At 41.5% G+C, this 13,547-nt stretch overlaps 2 protein-coding genes and 1 long non-coding RNA gene across 7 annotated transcripts in view; 2 read left to right on the top strand and 1 right to left on the bottom strand.

The window, feature by feature from the left end:
- Nucleotides 1–10,802, bottom strand: part of alg5 (ALG5 dolichyl-phosphate beta-glucosyltransferase) — a 31,993-nt gene extending 21,191 nt beyond the window's left edge. Inside the window, exons 1-3 of one of the 3 annotated variants that reach the window (XM_020523737.2) lie at nucleotides 10,620–10,802; nucleotides 4,284–4,458; nucleotides 3,329–3,375 (exon numbers count right to left, since the gene is read on the bottom strand). In XM_020523737.2, the coding sequence (XP_020379326.1) occupies nucleotides 3,329–3,375; nucleotides 4,284–4,458; nucleotides 10,620–10,685 (288 nt within the window). In that variant the 5' untranslated portion in view covers nucleotides 10,686–10,802. Of the gene's footprint in view, nucleotides 1–3,328; nucleotides 3,376–4,283; nucleotides 4,459–10,460; nucleotides 10,577–10,619 lie in introns of those variants that run through there. The other 2 variants (XM_020523718.2, XM_048598247.1) reach the window with 2 other exon arrangements.
- Nucleotides 7,587–10,615, top strand: LOC125483343. Of its 2 annotated transcripts, none has more exons than XR_007262306.1 (3): nucleotides 7,587–7,655; nucleotides 10,019–10,081; nucleotides 10,504–10,615. It is a non-coding gene; the product is annotated as an uncharacterized LOC125483343 (long non-coding RNA). The 2 variants fall into 2 exon arrangements; XR_007262307.1 differs by lacking the exon at nucleotides 7,587–7,655 and adding an exon at nucleotides 8,795–8,854.
- Nucleotides 10,803–13,405: 2,603 nt separating the features above from the next.
- Nucleotides 13,406–13,547, top strand: part of exosc8 (exosome component 8) — a 26,654-nt gene continuing 26,512 nt past the window's right edge. Inside the window, exon 1 of one of the 2 annotated variants that reach the window (XM_048598246.1) lies at nucleotides 13,406–13,499. In XM_048598246.1, the coding sequence (XP_048454203.1) occupies nucleotides 13,483–13,499 (17 nt within the window). In that variant the 5' untranslated portion in view covers nucleotides 13,406–13,482. The remainder of the gene's footprint in view (nucleotides 13,500–13,547) is intronic. The other variant, XM_020523707.2, reaches the window with a different exon arrangement.

Here is a 13,547-nt window from a genome sequence, read left to right as displayed (position 1 = left end):
AAATGTTTATGAGCTCATTGGATATGAAAGCAGCATCCTGATGGGTGCTAAATTTATATCACAATTTGAAAAAAAAGAGTATTAAACTAAGAAATTATAGGTGAACCAGCCAAACATTGGTGTGACATGTTATTAGAAAGCATAATCTGGGACAAAATATATTTTTATTTGGAAAGACCTGGATCAGTGTCAGCATAGATTTATTAAAGGTTTGGTTAACTTGATTGAGTTAAAGGATGTTAAAGGATGCCATTTTACCAATTGAGGTACTGCAGCAACTTTTTTTATATTTGTTCATAGCTTCAATGGCAGCGCCACCATTTATTGCTCACAATGAACTTTAGCTTTGAGAAAATGGTAGTGGACTACCTTCTTGCACCATTGTAATCAATGTTTCCTCTTAACTGTGTAGTCGTGCGGCTGCTGGGATGCTCCGTGAACATCAGTGTGGCGAAGAGTGGCTCACACGGACCTCCAAAGTCCATGCAGCAGCAAAAGAATTACAGGGAATGTTAACTTTGGTGTATGAATACACACACACTTCTGTTAGGGAGGGAGTGCTAGGATTTTGACCCAACGACGATAAAAGAATAGTGACAGGTTTCTCAGTCATGTTGATGTGCATCTTGGAGGGCAACTTGGTGTTCCGTTGGATCTGCTTCTTTTGTTTTCCTAGGCGTACAGATCATGATTCTTGAAGGTGTTTAAGAGTTTTGGCAATTTGTCACAGAATATCTTGCTTACGGTACATACTGCTGCCACTACGCACTGATGGTAAAGAGAATGATTGTTTAAGGTGATGGATATGGTGCAATTCAAGCACACTCATCCAACCAAGTATTCCATTACATTTCTGACAAGCCTTGTAGGTGGCAGACAGGTTTTGTGGACTCAGCAGAATTCCCAACCTCAGACCTGCTCTCTTCGCCACAGTAAGATTCTTCTATATTTATATGGCTAGCTCAGTTAAATTTCAAACCAGTAGCAACTCCCATGATGTTGATGGTGAGGATTTATCAAAGGAATTGTCAAAGGAAAATGGTTAGATTCTAGCTTGTTGGACGCTATCATTTCCTGGGACTTGAGTGGCATGAATTTTACTTGCCATTTATCAGACAAGGTTTGAGCAGGGAGGTACTACTGAGGTTGTAGAAGGCTCTGTTTAAACTGTGTTTGGAATATTGTGAGCAGTTCTGGGCCACGTATCTAAGGAAGGATATGCTGGCTTTGGAGGTGGGTCCAGAGGAAGTTTATAAGAATGATCCCAGGGGAGGGAGGATGTCAGCATTTACATGGGGATTCTGACAGAGGAGGGGTGGAAGGTTGGGACGGCACTTGCCACTTTTCACTCGCCATTTCCTACAATGTGTTGAAGTTGCTCAATGCAGTTTAGAAGGATGACGTGGGGAGAGAGGGGTAGTGGGTCTCATTGAAACTTACAGAATACTGAGAGGCCTGGATACAAGAGGCATCAATAAAATGTTTCCACTAGCAGGAGAAACTAGGAGTCAAGGACACAGCCTCAGAGTGATTGGACAACCTTTAGAACTGAGATGAGGAGGAATTTCTTCAGCCAAAGAGTGGTGAATCTATGGAACTCATTGCCACAGAATTCTGAGAAGGCCAAAAGATTAAAATAAAACAAAGAAATGTGGATGCTGGAAATTTGAAACAAAAACAGAAATTGCTGGCGAAATTCAGCAGGTGTGGTAGCATCTGTGGAGAGAAAGCAGAGTTAACATTTCGGATCCAGTGACCCTTCTTCAGAACTGATGGTACCTAGGAAACTGTAGTCTATGTTGAAGACTTTGGGGGTGGTGGGTGTGTGGTGCAGAGAGGGAGTATGCGAAAGGTGGAGATGGAGCCCAGAGGGAGAGAAAGACAGTTCATGCAGATAAAGGGATGGATAACGGTAAACCAGGGAGAAAGAAAAGCTGATAGTAGGAACCCTTAGTAGGTGAAAATGGGTTGGCAATGCCTAAAGCAGCCCATGTAATGACAGGGTCTGGGGTGTAGGGGTAGGTAAAGGAATGGATGGTGGTGCTCAGGCCCTAGAATTAATGAACTCAACATTGAGTCCTCAAGGCTGCAGGGTCCCAAAGTGGAAAACAGATGCTGTTCTTCCAGCTTGCACTCAGCCTCGCCAGAGCACTGCAGCAGGCCTGAGACAGAAACATTGGCCAGGAAAGCTAGTGGTGTGTCAAGTCATAGGCAACTGGAAGTTTGGGTCATTTGTGGACTGAATATAGCTGCCCTACAAGCAGTTGCCCCATCTGCATTTCATCTCCCCATAGTAAAGGAAACTGCATTGTGAGCAGCAAATACAGTACACTTGACTGAGTGAAGTACAGGTAAATCACTGCTTCTTCTGGGAGATTTCTGGAGCCTTGAATAGTGAGGAGACTGAAAGTAATCTGGCAGGTGTTATACCTTTTGTAGTTACATGGGAAGTGAAGGACGAGGGTGCCCCGGAGGGAATGGTCCCTACAGAATGCTAACAAGGGAAGGGAGGCAATTGCTTAGGTTTACCCATTGTTTCTGCCCCAACGAACCCTACCTTGATTCTATTTTCTTTTCCTCAGCTCCCTCTGTGCTACACATTTTTGGAGTCTCTCCCTCCATTTTTTAAATAATAGTCTGCCTCACACCTTTCTGCATTGAACTCTATCTGCCATGTTTTTGCCCATTCACTCAACCTATCCATATCCTCTTCATCACCACGTCCTTCCACCTGTTTATGTCTCATCAGCACTTTGTTCCCTCCTCTGTCATTAGTATAGATAGTAAATAGCTGAGACACCAGGACTGATCCTTGTTGCACTCCATTAGTCATGCCTTTCCAATCTGAAAAGACCCTTCGATCCTGACTGTCTTCTGTGTGTTAACCAATCCTGAGTCGATGATAATACATTAGCCGGCATACCGTGAACTCTTGTCTTGTGAAGAGCGATATTTTATGATTAAGCAGCTAAAATTTTTACTGAAACTTTTGCTAGGATATCCCCATAAAAAAGCTTGCAAATGTGTTCGTCCAAAGGACAATGCAAAACATTCATAAAGTAATGCAAGTCTTTTCTGGTAGTCAAAGAAGGGATTTCAAGATAAAATTTCATAACACACTTTCCAGAGCAAAGTACAAAATTGTGCACAGACCTCTCATCAATTATTGTTTAAAAGTGATATATATTCCCAAATTAAAAAGTAACATTTAACACATTCTGCTATTCTTAAGAGACAACAAAATTAAGAAAAATAGTGTACTCGCATATTGCACCATCATTCAAATTCACAAATTACAGTTGGCCTGAGAGAATAAAATTATTGATACCTGTCTTTGTTCCAAATATTCTAACGTCTCATCCATCATCAGAGGTACTGAAATTAGGTAAAACAAAAATGAGGACATTAGCAATATTTAGACTGTGACCAAGGTCTTTTCTATGATTTCGATATATGAAAGATAGTGGAACAAGATACTTTAACTTAAATTATACTGATTACATGGTAACCAAATAATGGCATGTAGTTTCCTAGTGAATTCAAATATTGTGAAAGTAGAAATTAAAATGAACTATTTTTGGGGAAGGAAGGAAGAAAAGTGCCAGAAATCATTATCTGTTTAAGCTGCACATGACCAGTTGCATGGCATCATCAGTTAGGATGGTTCTAGAAGATATAAAATGGAGACCACCCTATAAGGAGGAAAGCGATTGAAATCAAAAGGCTTCAATTGAGATTTTTTTTCTTAGTCAAAGGATATCCTGACACCATTATTTTCAATCTTTTAAATTGAACCAAAGTAATTCTGGTCGAATTGGTGTCTACATTCCAGGAGCTACTCTTAAAAAAACCAAAAAACCAAGCAAATTACACTGGCAATAAAGTCAGAACATGGAATTTTGGTTGTTCTGATGAATAGTTGGCTCAACACTGCATAACAACCACTGTTCTTTTATTTCTGGGACACACGTTAAAATACATTACATTATTTAGCAGAGTTTTTTGCAGAAAAGTACAAAGAACAACATTCCTTAACACTGGAATGTCAGCAGAGATTTTGTGCTCAAGTCTCTGGAATGGAACTTGAACCCACTATTTTTGACTCAAAAGAAAAGATTGCTTTCCGCTGATATGGTCGACACCAAATTAATTCAATTTTTAGAAAATTACAAACTCCTAGAAGTCAGAAACTTACATCTTCCGAAAACTGGAGCGAAAATCCAGTTAAACACATTATAATTGTGGTCTTGTCAAGAATCTATGTATTTGTCAGGAAAACTTACATCTTTCTTCTTCATTATAAGATGGGACAATGACAGACAGTTCTTTAGTGGGAGGATCATGAATACTAGGGAACAATTCCTTCCTGCCAGAATTTGGACTTAAAAAGAATTTTTCTTTCTCTCCAAGACCGAGGTTTGGCATTTTAATAGCAGTCACGTGTGCAGTGAACAACAGCTGCAAAAAGACAGAAAATCAAGTTGTAAAATATACAATGTGACATTACGGATATAGAGGGTCTTAAAATTCAGATAGACAGTTCATTAGACATATTTCATTATATTTTTTCACTCCTGCAGGACGGTTTCACATCAACAAGAATCAGATCAATCCTGAGACTGATTTAATTTGGGACCAGGGAAAAGTGTTCTTAACAATTACAAAGTTAAGAATAGGGACTTCCAGTACTTTTTGAGCCTTGAGATTTTACTTTCTCATCAAAAGGTCAGAATAATATATCCTTTTAACACCAGGGCACATTTGAAGAGAAATCAGTGCATATTTTGAACATTACTAAATCTCAATAAAAAATCAAAAAAGCTATCAAGGCACAGGTGAACCAAATAATGACAATTATTTACAGATTCCATTCAAAAGAAGCTCCAAAATTAATATTCCAAGGTCAAAAAATACTGCCACCAATTTTTAGTATAAAAAAATAGTATTTTAGATTGATCGTGGACTACAAATTATTGACTTTTAGATGAGATTCAAATAGTGCATTCTTACTATTGCATCACAAAGCATAAATGTTAAACCCATGAAAAGATGTGCCAATTGATAAATATTGCAATGTGTTGACTGGTATATTGTGATAATTGAAGGAAGTGCATTCACTTTGTTCTTAACACAGCGATGATCAGCAATATGACTTTTCAATTGATGTTAATGACTCCGGTTTAACACATGCACACTGATTGATCTTCTATTTTGTAATGGTGGTTTGAAAAAATTTGGGAAGAATTAGACTCTACCAATTTACCAAAGAAAATCCAGGGATTTTATTGCAGAAATTGGTAAAAGAAAAACTTTTTAAAAAATGATTATCTGTACACATTTCATAACTTCAGGACGTCTCAAAAACTTCACAACCAATTCATTAATTTTGAAACCCAAAGATTATTGCTATGTTGGAAAATGTGGCAGAAAACACGTATGCTTAGATATGCTTAGACATAAATGACCAGTTCACAGGGACAAACATTGGCCAGGTCATAAAGAACACATTTTTAAAAAAATAGTCCAACACAGGTGTGATGTACTGAATGACCTGTGTTGCATAACTTTATTAAAGTTTGACAATAAGTCACTGAGCAGACAATGGATATCAATGTGAGGCTATTAGATACATTGCTGAAGAGAATGTCGTTAGGGAAAGTTATCAAGTGTCATTGCTTTTTCCTGTTCCTAAAAACTACTTTATTATTTAAGTTACAGTGCAGATTCTTGCAGTTTTACAATGTGGGTTAAATTTATTGGCCCTTTAGTAGCAGTTATACTACAGAATTGAGTATATACAAAGAAACAAATGAAGCCTATAGGAAAAGTACCACAATAATAACAGGTGACTTCAATATAAATTGAGATTGGGATGAATCGAGTTGGCAAGGATAATCTAGTAAATGAGTTCAGAGTGTATTTGTACAAGTTCTTACAGCAGCACATTTTAGGGTAAACAGTGAGCAGGCTATTCGAGATCTGTTAATGTGCAACGAGACAAGTTTAATCAATAATCTCTAGGAAAGGACCCTTTAGGGGACAATAATGAAGAAGAGGTAGGTTATCAAATCCCAGTTTTAAGAATGAGGTAGAGCGAGGATACAGATTTCCTGTAGCTCCCACAAGATGCAGTGACTCTGCTGAGATGCTCCCACATTTTCTCTCTCTTTACCAATTTTCCCTCGGTGATTCTTGCAACACCATAATGTAAATCACAATAAGGCAGCATTTGACCCATTAACTCCTCATTTACAGCGAGTTGGTTAATACTGTTCTGTTGTAACATCATAAAGAAAACTTGGATTGTTTTCGCTAGAGCATTGAAGGCTGAGGGTACCTGATAGAAGTATATAAAATTATTACAGGGTGGATAGTTTGAATCTTTTTCCCAGGGGGATAGTAGGTTTAATATGTAGCTTTAAGGCAAGAGGGGAAAAGTTTAAAGGAGATATGCACGAGGAAGAATTTTTTTTATACACAAGAACATGATAGATGCCTGCTACGCACCGGGGGGTGTTGGAAGCCGATAAAACAGCAACATTTAAGGGGCATTTGGACAGACATGTGAACAGGCAGGGAATAGAGGAGTATGGACCATGTGCAGGTGGACATGGTTAGTTTAAAATGGCATCATGGTTGGTACAGACATGGTGGGCCGATAGGCCTGTTCCTGTGCTGTATTGTAGAAAACAAATAGTAACAATATACTCATTTAATGCAGAGAGTTTCAGTTTAACAGAGTTTGAAAGAAGTCCTGTGTGTTACAGCTTATAGCAACTGAAGATAAAATCAACTGACTTTCTTAGGCTTAAAGTGGGTTTTGAGCAAAGAAGAGACAAAGCTCCTGAGGTGGTGGAGAATGGATGGTTTCTCCACATCTTATTCACAGCCCCAAGTTGTTCAGCTACCAGAGAACCAATCACACTGTTGTTTGCAAGCAAAAGGTGTCTGTCGTGATAACTGGTCAGCAGCCCATTGCTACTTGTTGCAGCATGTCCTCTCCCACAGTTTCTCCTGCTACTCCTTGAACCAGCAGCTGTGTAAACAGTACCTACAATGAGTGTCAGGTTACTTGCTTTCAAAAGCATGCAATAATTTTTCACTAATCCTTGGCTTCAAAACAGTTCTTTTCCAACTTCAGTCCACAATCAAAGATACATGGTCTTTATAGGTACACATTCGTACCAATACTGTCATAAATAGATGCATCTGCAACAGGCAGACTTTTCAGGACAAAGTCAACCAGCTTTATCCCTTTGGTCAGTTCCCTCATCACCTGCCAGAGAGCTGGTTTTGCAGCTATGTAGTTTAGAGCTCACACAGCTTCGTCTTTAGTGATGCTGAGCCACCATTGGACATTGGAGCTCCCTACTACACATTCTGTACACCTACAACCCTCGGTATTTCTTTAAAATAGTACTCAACATTCGATACTGATTAATCGGGGTGGGGGCGGGGGAATGAGAGGAACACAATCAGCAGGTGGATTCTTGGTCATGTGACTCATGCCATGTGACCTCACAATCTTCAGTGTCCAACATTTGAAGACACCCAGATCACTTCCTCCCTTCTATAGGTCACCACGTCTCAGGGATTCAGTTGTGCCAGTGAGGCAGGCATATACCTCGGGATGGCGATGACACAGTCTGCAACAAGTGATTTTTTTGATTTTGGTTCTGAAGTTTATATTAGATTCAAAATGATAACTGCTTCTCTTTCTACAGTTGCTGCCAAACCTGCTGAGTTTCCCCAACACTTTTGTTTTATAAAAAAGCTCAAGTGGGATGGTTGTTAGAGATTAAATGGGCTCAGACTGTTTTTGCTTGGAAAAAGGTGCAAGTATTTGCACATGCAATTAATGGTGATGGCAGTTGACAGATATTACCTTCAAGTCTCACGGAAGTCTTGAGGATGCTGGGTTGTAAACAGTTGTGTAGGAAGACTGGAGATTGGCTAACGTGGTGCGATTATTTAAGAAAGGTGGTAGAGAAAAGCTAGGGAAGTATAGACCGGTGAGCCTGACGTCAGTGGTGGGTAAGTAGATGGAGGAGATTCTGAAGGATGGGATTACCTGCATTTGGAAGAGCAAGGACTGATTAGGGAGTCAACATAGCTTTGTGTGGGAAATTGTGTTTCACTAACTTGAGTTTTTTTGAAGAAGTGACCAAGAAGATTGAAGGCAGAGCGGTAGCCTTTGTCTATATGGACTTCAGCAAAGCTTTTGGCAAGGTTCCACATGATAGATTAGTTAGCAAGGTTAGATCGCATGGAATCCTGGGACAGCTAGCCATTTGGATACAAAATTGGCTTGAAGATAGGAGAGGGAGAGTGGTTGTTTTTCATACTGGAGGCCTGTGACCAATGGTGTCCTGCAAGGTGTTTGGTTTGCTTGCCTTTATTGGTCAGTGCTTTGAGTAAAGGAGTTGGGATGTCATGTTGTGGCTGTACAGAACATTGGTTAGGCCACTCCTAGAATACTGAGTTTGGTTCTGGTCTTCCTGTTCTAGGAAAGGTGTTGTTTAAACTTAAAGGTTCAGAAAAGATCTGGAAGGATGTTGCTGGGATTGGAGGGTTTGAGCTATAGGGAGAGGTGGAATATGTTGGGGATTTTTCCCCCCTGGAGTGGGGGCTGACTTTAAAGGCTTTTAAAATCATAAGGGGCATAGAAAGGGTAAATATCCAAGGCATTTTCCCTAGGATGGTGGAATCCGAAACTGGAGGGCATTGGTTTAATGAGAGAGGGGAAAGATTTAAAAAGGACCTCACAGGCAACTTTTTCACGTGGAGGGTGGAGCATGTATGGAACAAGCTGTCAGAGGAAGTGGTGGAAGAGGATACAATTACTGGATTTAAGGTATCTGAATGGGTACATGAATAGGAAGGGTTTAGAGGGATGTGGGCCAAATGCTGGCTAATGGGACTCCGGTCAGATTAGGATATCTGATCAGCAAAGATAAGTTGGACCAAAGAATCTGTTTCTGTGCTGTATAACAATGACAGGTACAGCTCAGTGGTTAGCGCTATTGCCTCACGCCAAGGGCCCAGGTTCAATTCCAGCCTTGGGTGACTGTCTGTGTGGGTTTCCTCCAGGTGTTCTGGATTCCTCCCACAGTGCAAAGGAGGTTAGGATTGGCTATGCTAAATTACCCATAGTGACACAGGGATGTGAAGGCTTAGGTGGGTTGGTTGGCCAAGCTGATAATTGCCCTGTAGCATTCATGGTGATTTTGAATGCACGCCAGCTGAAAGCTCCATTTACATCACCAGTGACGTATTCAGCATTCATTCTCATTTTAGGCCAACATGGTGGCTCAGTTGTTAGCACTGCTGCCTCACAGCGCTAGGAACCCAGGTTTGATTTCACCCTCAGGCAACTGTTTGTTTGGAGTTTGCACGTTCTGCGTGGGTTTCCTCTGGGTGCTCCGGTTTCCTCCCACAGTCCAAAGATGTGCAGGCTAGGTGGACTGGTCAGGCTAAATTGCCCGTAGGGTTCAGGGATGTGTAGACTGGAGGGGTCTGGATGGGATGCTCAGAGGGTCGGTGTGGACTTGTTGGGCCAAAGGGCCTGTTTCCACACTGTAGGGATTCAATGATCATAATTTCAATGACTCTATAAATAAATTTAGGTCAAAAATCCTGAAGCTTCCTCCCCTAATAGTACTGTGCATCCTTCCCTTGGAACTTTACATTTTGGTAGGAATATATTTGAGTATTTGGAAATATCCCCATAAATGTTTGCAAGTCCTCTTCTATTGACCAATCCCCTAGTCAAATACCCCAGTTCACTTCAGCTAGCTGAGATGTCATGCTCACATACTTGACTTTAAATTCAAAATACTAGCCTTAGATCCAATCCCTTCTCTTTCACACAGGATGTAAAAATTCAACCAGGTTGTGGTCACTGCTCCTACAGCAGGCATTCTCTTACACAATAACTAATCCAATGTAATATAAAAACAGAGTTCCCGTTCTGAGGAAGGGTCACTAGACCTGAAATGTTAATTTTTTTTCTTCACAGATACTGCCAGACCTGCTGAGCCTTTCCAGCAATTCCGTTTTTGTTCTCTTGGTTCCTACAGCAGTAAGTTCTGGAACTAATCTTGAAAGCATTCTAGAAACTCCTCATCCAGGATATTCTCGCCAGTGAGAGATAGTAAGAACTGCAGATATTGGAGAATCTGAGATAACAAGGTGTAGAGCTGGATGAACACAGCAGGCCAAGCAGCAAAGGAGCAGGAAAGCTGACGTGCATTTCTGAAGAAGGGTCCAGACCCGAAACGTCAGCTTTCCTGCTCCTCTGATGCTGCCTAGCCTGCTGTGTTCCTCCAGCTCCACACTGTGTTATCGCCAGTGATTTTTTTTGTTTCCCCTCAGTTTATATACAGATTATTGCTGGCTCTTTGTCGCAAGCGCCCCATATTCCTTTTATATATTTTGTTCCATATTGTGGTTACTCTTACAGGGCCTGTAGATCTCTCCCACTGGTATTTTTCTTTCCTCTAGTGCTCCTCATCTTCATTTAAAACAATTCCACATCCTGATCCCCGGGAGATGTCTCTCGGCAATAAACAGCTGAAGCTGCCGGGAGAGGGGAGAAACGTCACAGGGAGCGGACTCACCAGGAGCAAGACCGTGAGGGCGACAGCAACTACTGCCTGCAGCACTTCGCCGGAATGGAGCTCCATGACCCGGGGTCGATAACCGCCAGCGGCTCCCACCCTAACAACCGCGCGAGCCTATGGCAGCGGGACACCGAGGCGGAAGCCAGCACCTCCGGCCGGAATCGACGAGGGTGCTACAGGCGGCAAGAGGCTACCAAACTCGGCAGCTCTTCTCACTGTAGCGCCACCACTAGCAGCTTGGTTCCAGCCTCCCAACCGCCCTCTCTGTGAAAGGACCGCCCTACCCCTTTGCATCCTTTTGTATCTCTCCTCTCTCACCTTAAACCCGTGCCCTCCGCTTTTAGACTCCCCTTACCGGGGGTGGGGTGAAGAAGTGAGCGGAGCAGGAGGAATCTATATGCAGCGCGGTCTGTTGGCGTGATCGTTGCTGACCTTGGGCTTCACTTTCTCCCAGCTCCCTGTGTCCGTCCATTCCCCGAGGGAGCATCAACTCTATTTCAGATCCCCTGTCCCAGGCTCCTTCCTCCTTCTGCACCTGTTCCCCACTTCCCATTATTTCTGCTCGTAACTTGTGTCTTCCAGAGTGAAAACTGAGACAAAATGTTTTTATTTGCCATTTCCTCATTTCCCATGATAATTTTTCCTTCTTTGCTTCTAACGGACCAAAAGCCAATATTTATTTAAGTTACTCTTCTTTTTTGCATACTTTTAAACCCTCTTGTTATCTGTTTTAAGTTCCTTACAACTCTGATGTCCTCGCATTGCAGACAACACCTGAGGATATGGATATATGGGTCACATTGGTATCCACCAGTTCCCATATGGTGTAGCTACACTATATACGGTAATAAAATGCCCAGGAAGGTACTCCTGCTGAGTTGAGACTTTAAAGAACTGCTCAACTGGTTCCAAATGCTCTTAAATTGACATAAACAATGTTCGGGCATCATTCAGAAAGGTGGACACTCCAAATGTTAATGCCAAAGTTATTCCCTCAAACAACAATGTAGTAACAATGCATTTTTTCACTTTGTAAGCTTGGATGTGTGGAATGTTTGTTTACAAAGGGTATTGCTTTATACTATTTATTTGTTATTTCATGTAAGTGTCACCAACAAGTCCAGCATTTATTGTGTTTCCAAAATTACCCTTGAAAAGGTGGTGACCAGCTGTCACCTTAAACTCCTGCAGTCCATGCAATCAGTACATCCACAAACCCGTTACAGAGGAACTTTCAGGATTTCATTCCAGCAACAGTGAAGGAAACATTGAGAATATTCCATCACACCCCTGACTTGAGGCCAACGGATGGTGGACTGGCCTGAGGATTTAATAGATACGTTACCGCAAAATTCCAAGGCTCTGATCTGCTCTTGTAGCAAAATATGTAGAGTTCAGTTTCTGGTCAATGGTAAGCCAAAATAATAGTGGGGGATCCAATGACCGTAACACCAGCATTCTTGTTAACACCTCAAACAACAATATTAATAAGAGTTAGATGTGTGGAATGTTTGTTTATAATTGGTATTGGTTTATTGCCTTAAACAGTCAATCCTTCCATCACTGTCGCACAGTGGCAGCAGCGTTTATGTGACGCACTGCTACAATTTGCCAAGGTTCCATCAACAGTACTTTCAAAACCTGCAACATCCACCTCCTAGAGCAGGCAGCCAGAAGGGGCTGGGGTTGATAGCAGAAGCAGGTAGCCCAAGGCGGCCGGGGTGAGAATGGGTGTTCAGAGCCGGGGGCAGCCGGTGGTGAGACCGGAGGCAGGCAGCCGGGGGCGGTCAAACCATTGTGGGGAGTGTGAGTCCAGCATGGCCAGTTACTTGTGGACCGTGGTGTTGAACTGTTAACATGTTTCTTTGTTTCCCCACCCCTTTTTAGTATGAAGAACTGCAATGTTTAACTTTATAACTTTGTTTTTCATATTTTTCTGCTTTGTACCTGAAATGGTGCTTTAAGTGGATACTTGTAAACTTTTCACTGTACTCATGAGAGTAATGTGACAATAAACCTAATTCAATTCAATTCATGTCTGATTCGGCAAAAATGAATATCATGCAGTCACCAGGTCACTTTGACCATATGTGGGATGAATGGTATTTGACAAAGTTGCTAAAGGTAGTTGGGCTCAGGACACTATCCTGAGGAAGTCCTGTAGAGATATCTTGGGACTGAGATGATTTGTGCTGGTTATGATCTCAATAGTTGGATCATTTCTATCCTGCTCACAACAGTCAAATGCTGTAATGTTGTCTTGTCCGTACATCTGTTTAAAACAAAAAAACTCAGATAATCTCTAGTTTAGTTCAATGATAGATAAACTGTTGTTATCAGCATTACTTGTAGCAATTTTAGTGCAGTTAAAGACTACATTTGGAGAATTCTTCATGAGTTATCTTACCTCCAACCCTTTGAAAAATTAGGTATTATATTATAAAATATACATTATAAAACTGATTTAATAAAACGGATATTTTTAGGAAGAATACAATGTATAATTTAATGATTATTAGATATGCAGTATATTTTAAAAGTCAATGAGATGTATACAGCCTGGTTAAAGTGAGCTGTAAGATGTTGGTTCCTGAAGCTGCGGATTGCAGATGTCAATCATCATACAGCACCAACCGGCCACATGGCTTTCATTTCCATTCTGCACATTCCACACTGCAAAATAAAAATAAAAAAAAACCCCAAGAAAGAGGTTGGCCGTAGACAGAGCGGGGATTACAGGAGTCGAAGCGGGGAAAAATACAGTGTAATCCAATAAAGGAAAGAGGCTCGCAACTGTTCCGGCCTCTCCGAGGAATCTGCGAATCCAGTTCCCAGGTTCACATGGTTCAGAGAGACGGAGATGGCGGCTGGATTCAAGTGAGTGAGAAACAGGGAGAGGAGAGAGGGGGGAGGGGAGAGAGGGTT

Source organism: Rhincodon typus, chromosome 6 (assembly GCF_021869965.1).
Source record: "Rhincodon typus isolate 14 chromosome 6, sRhiTyp1.1, whole genome shotgun sequence".
NCBI classification, from domain to species: Eukaryota; Metazoa; Chordata; class Chondrichthyes; order Orectolobiformes; family Rhincodontidae; genus Rhincodon; species Rhincodon typus.
The sequence above is the reverse complement of the archived record's forward strand: the minus strand, read 5'-3'. Positions and strand labels throughout refer to the sequence as shown.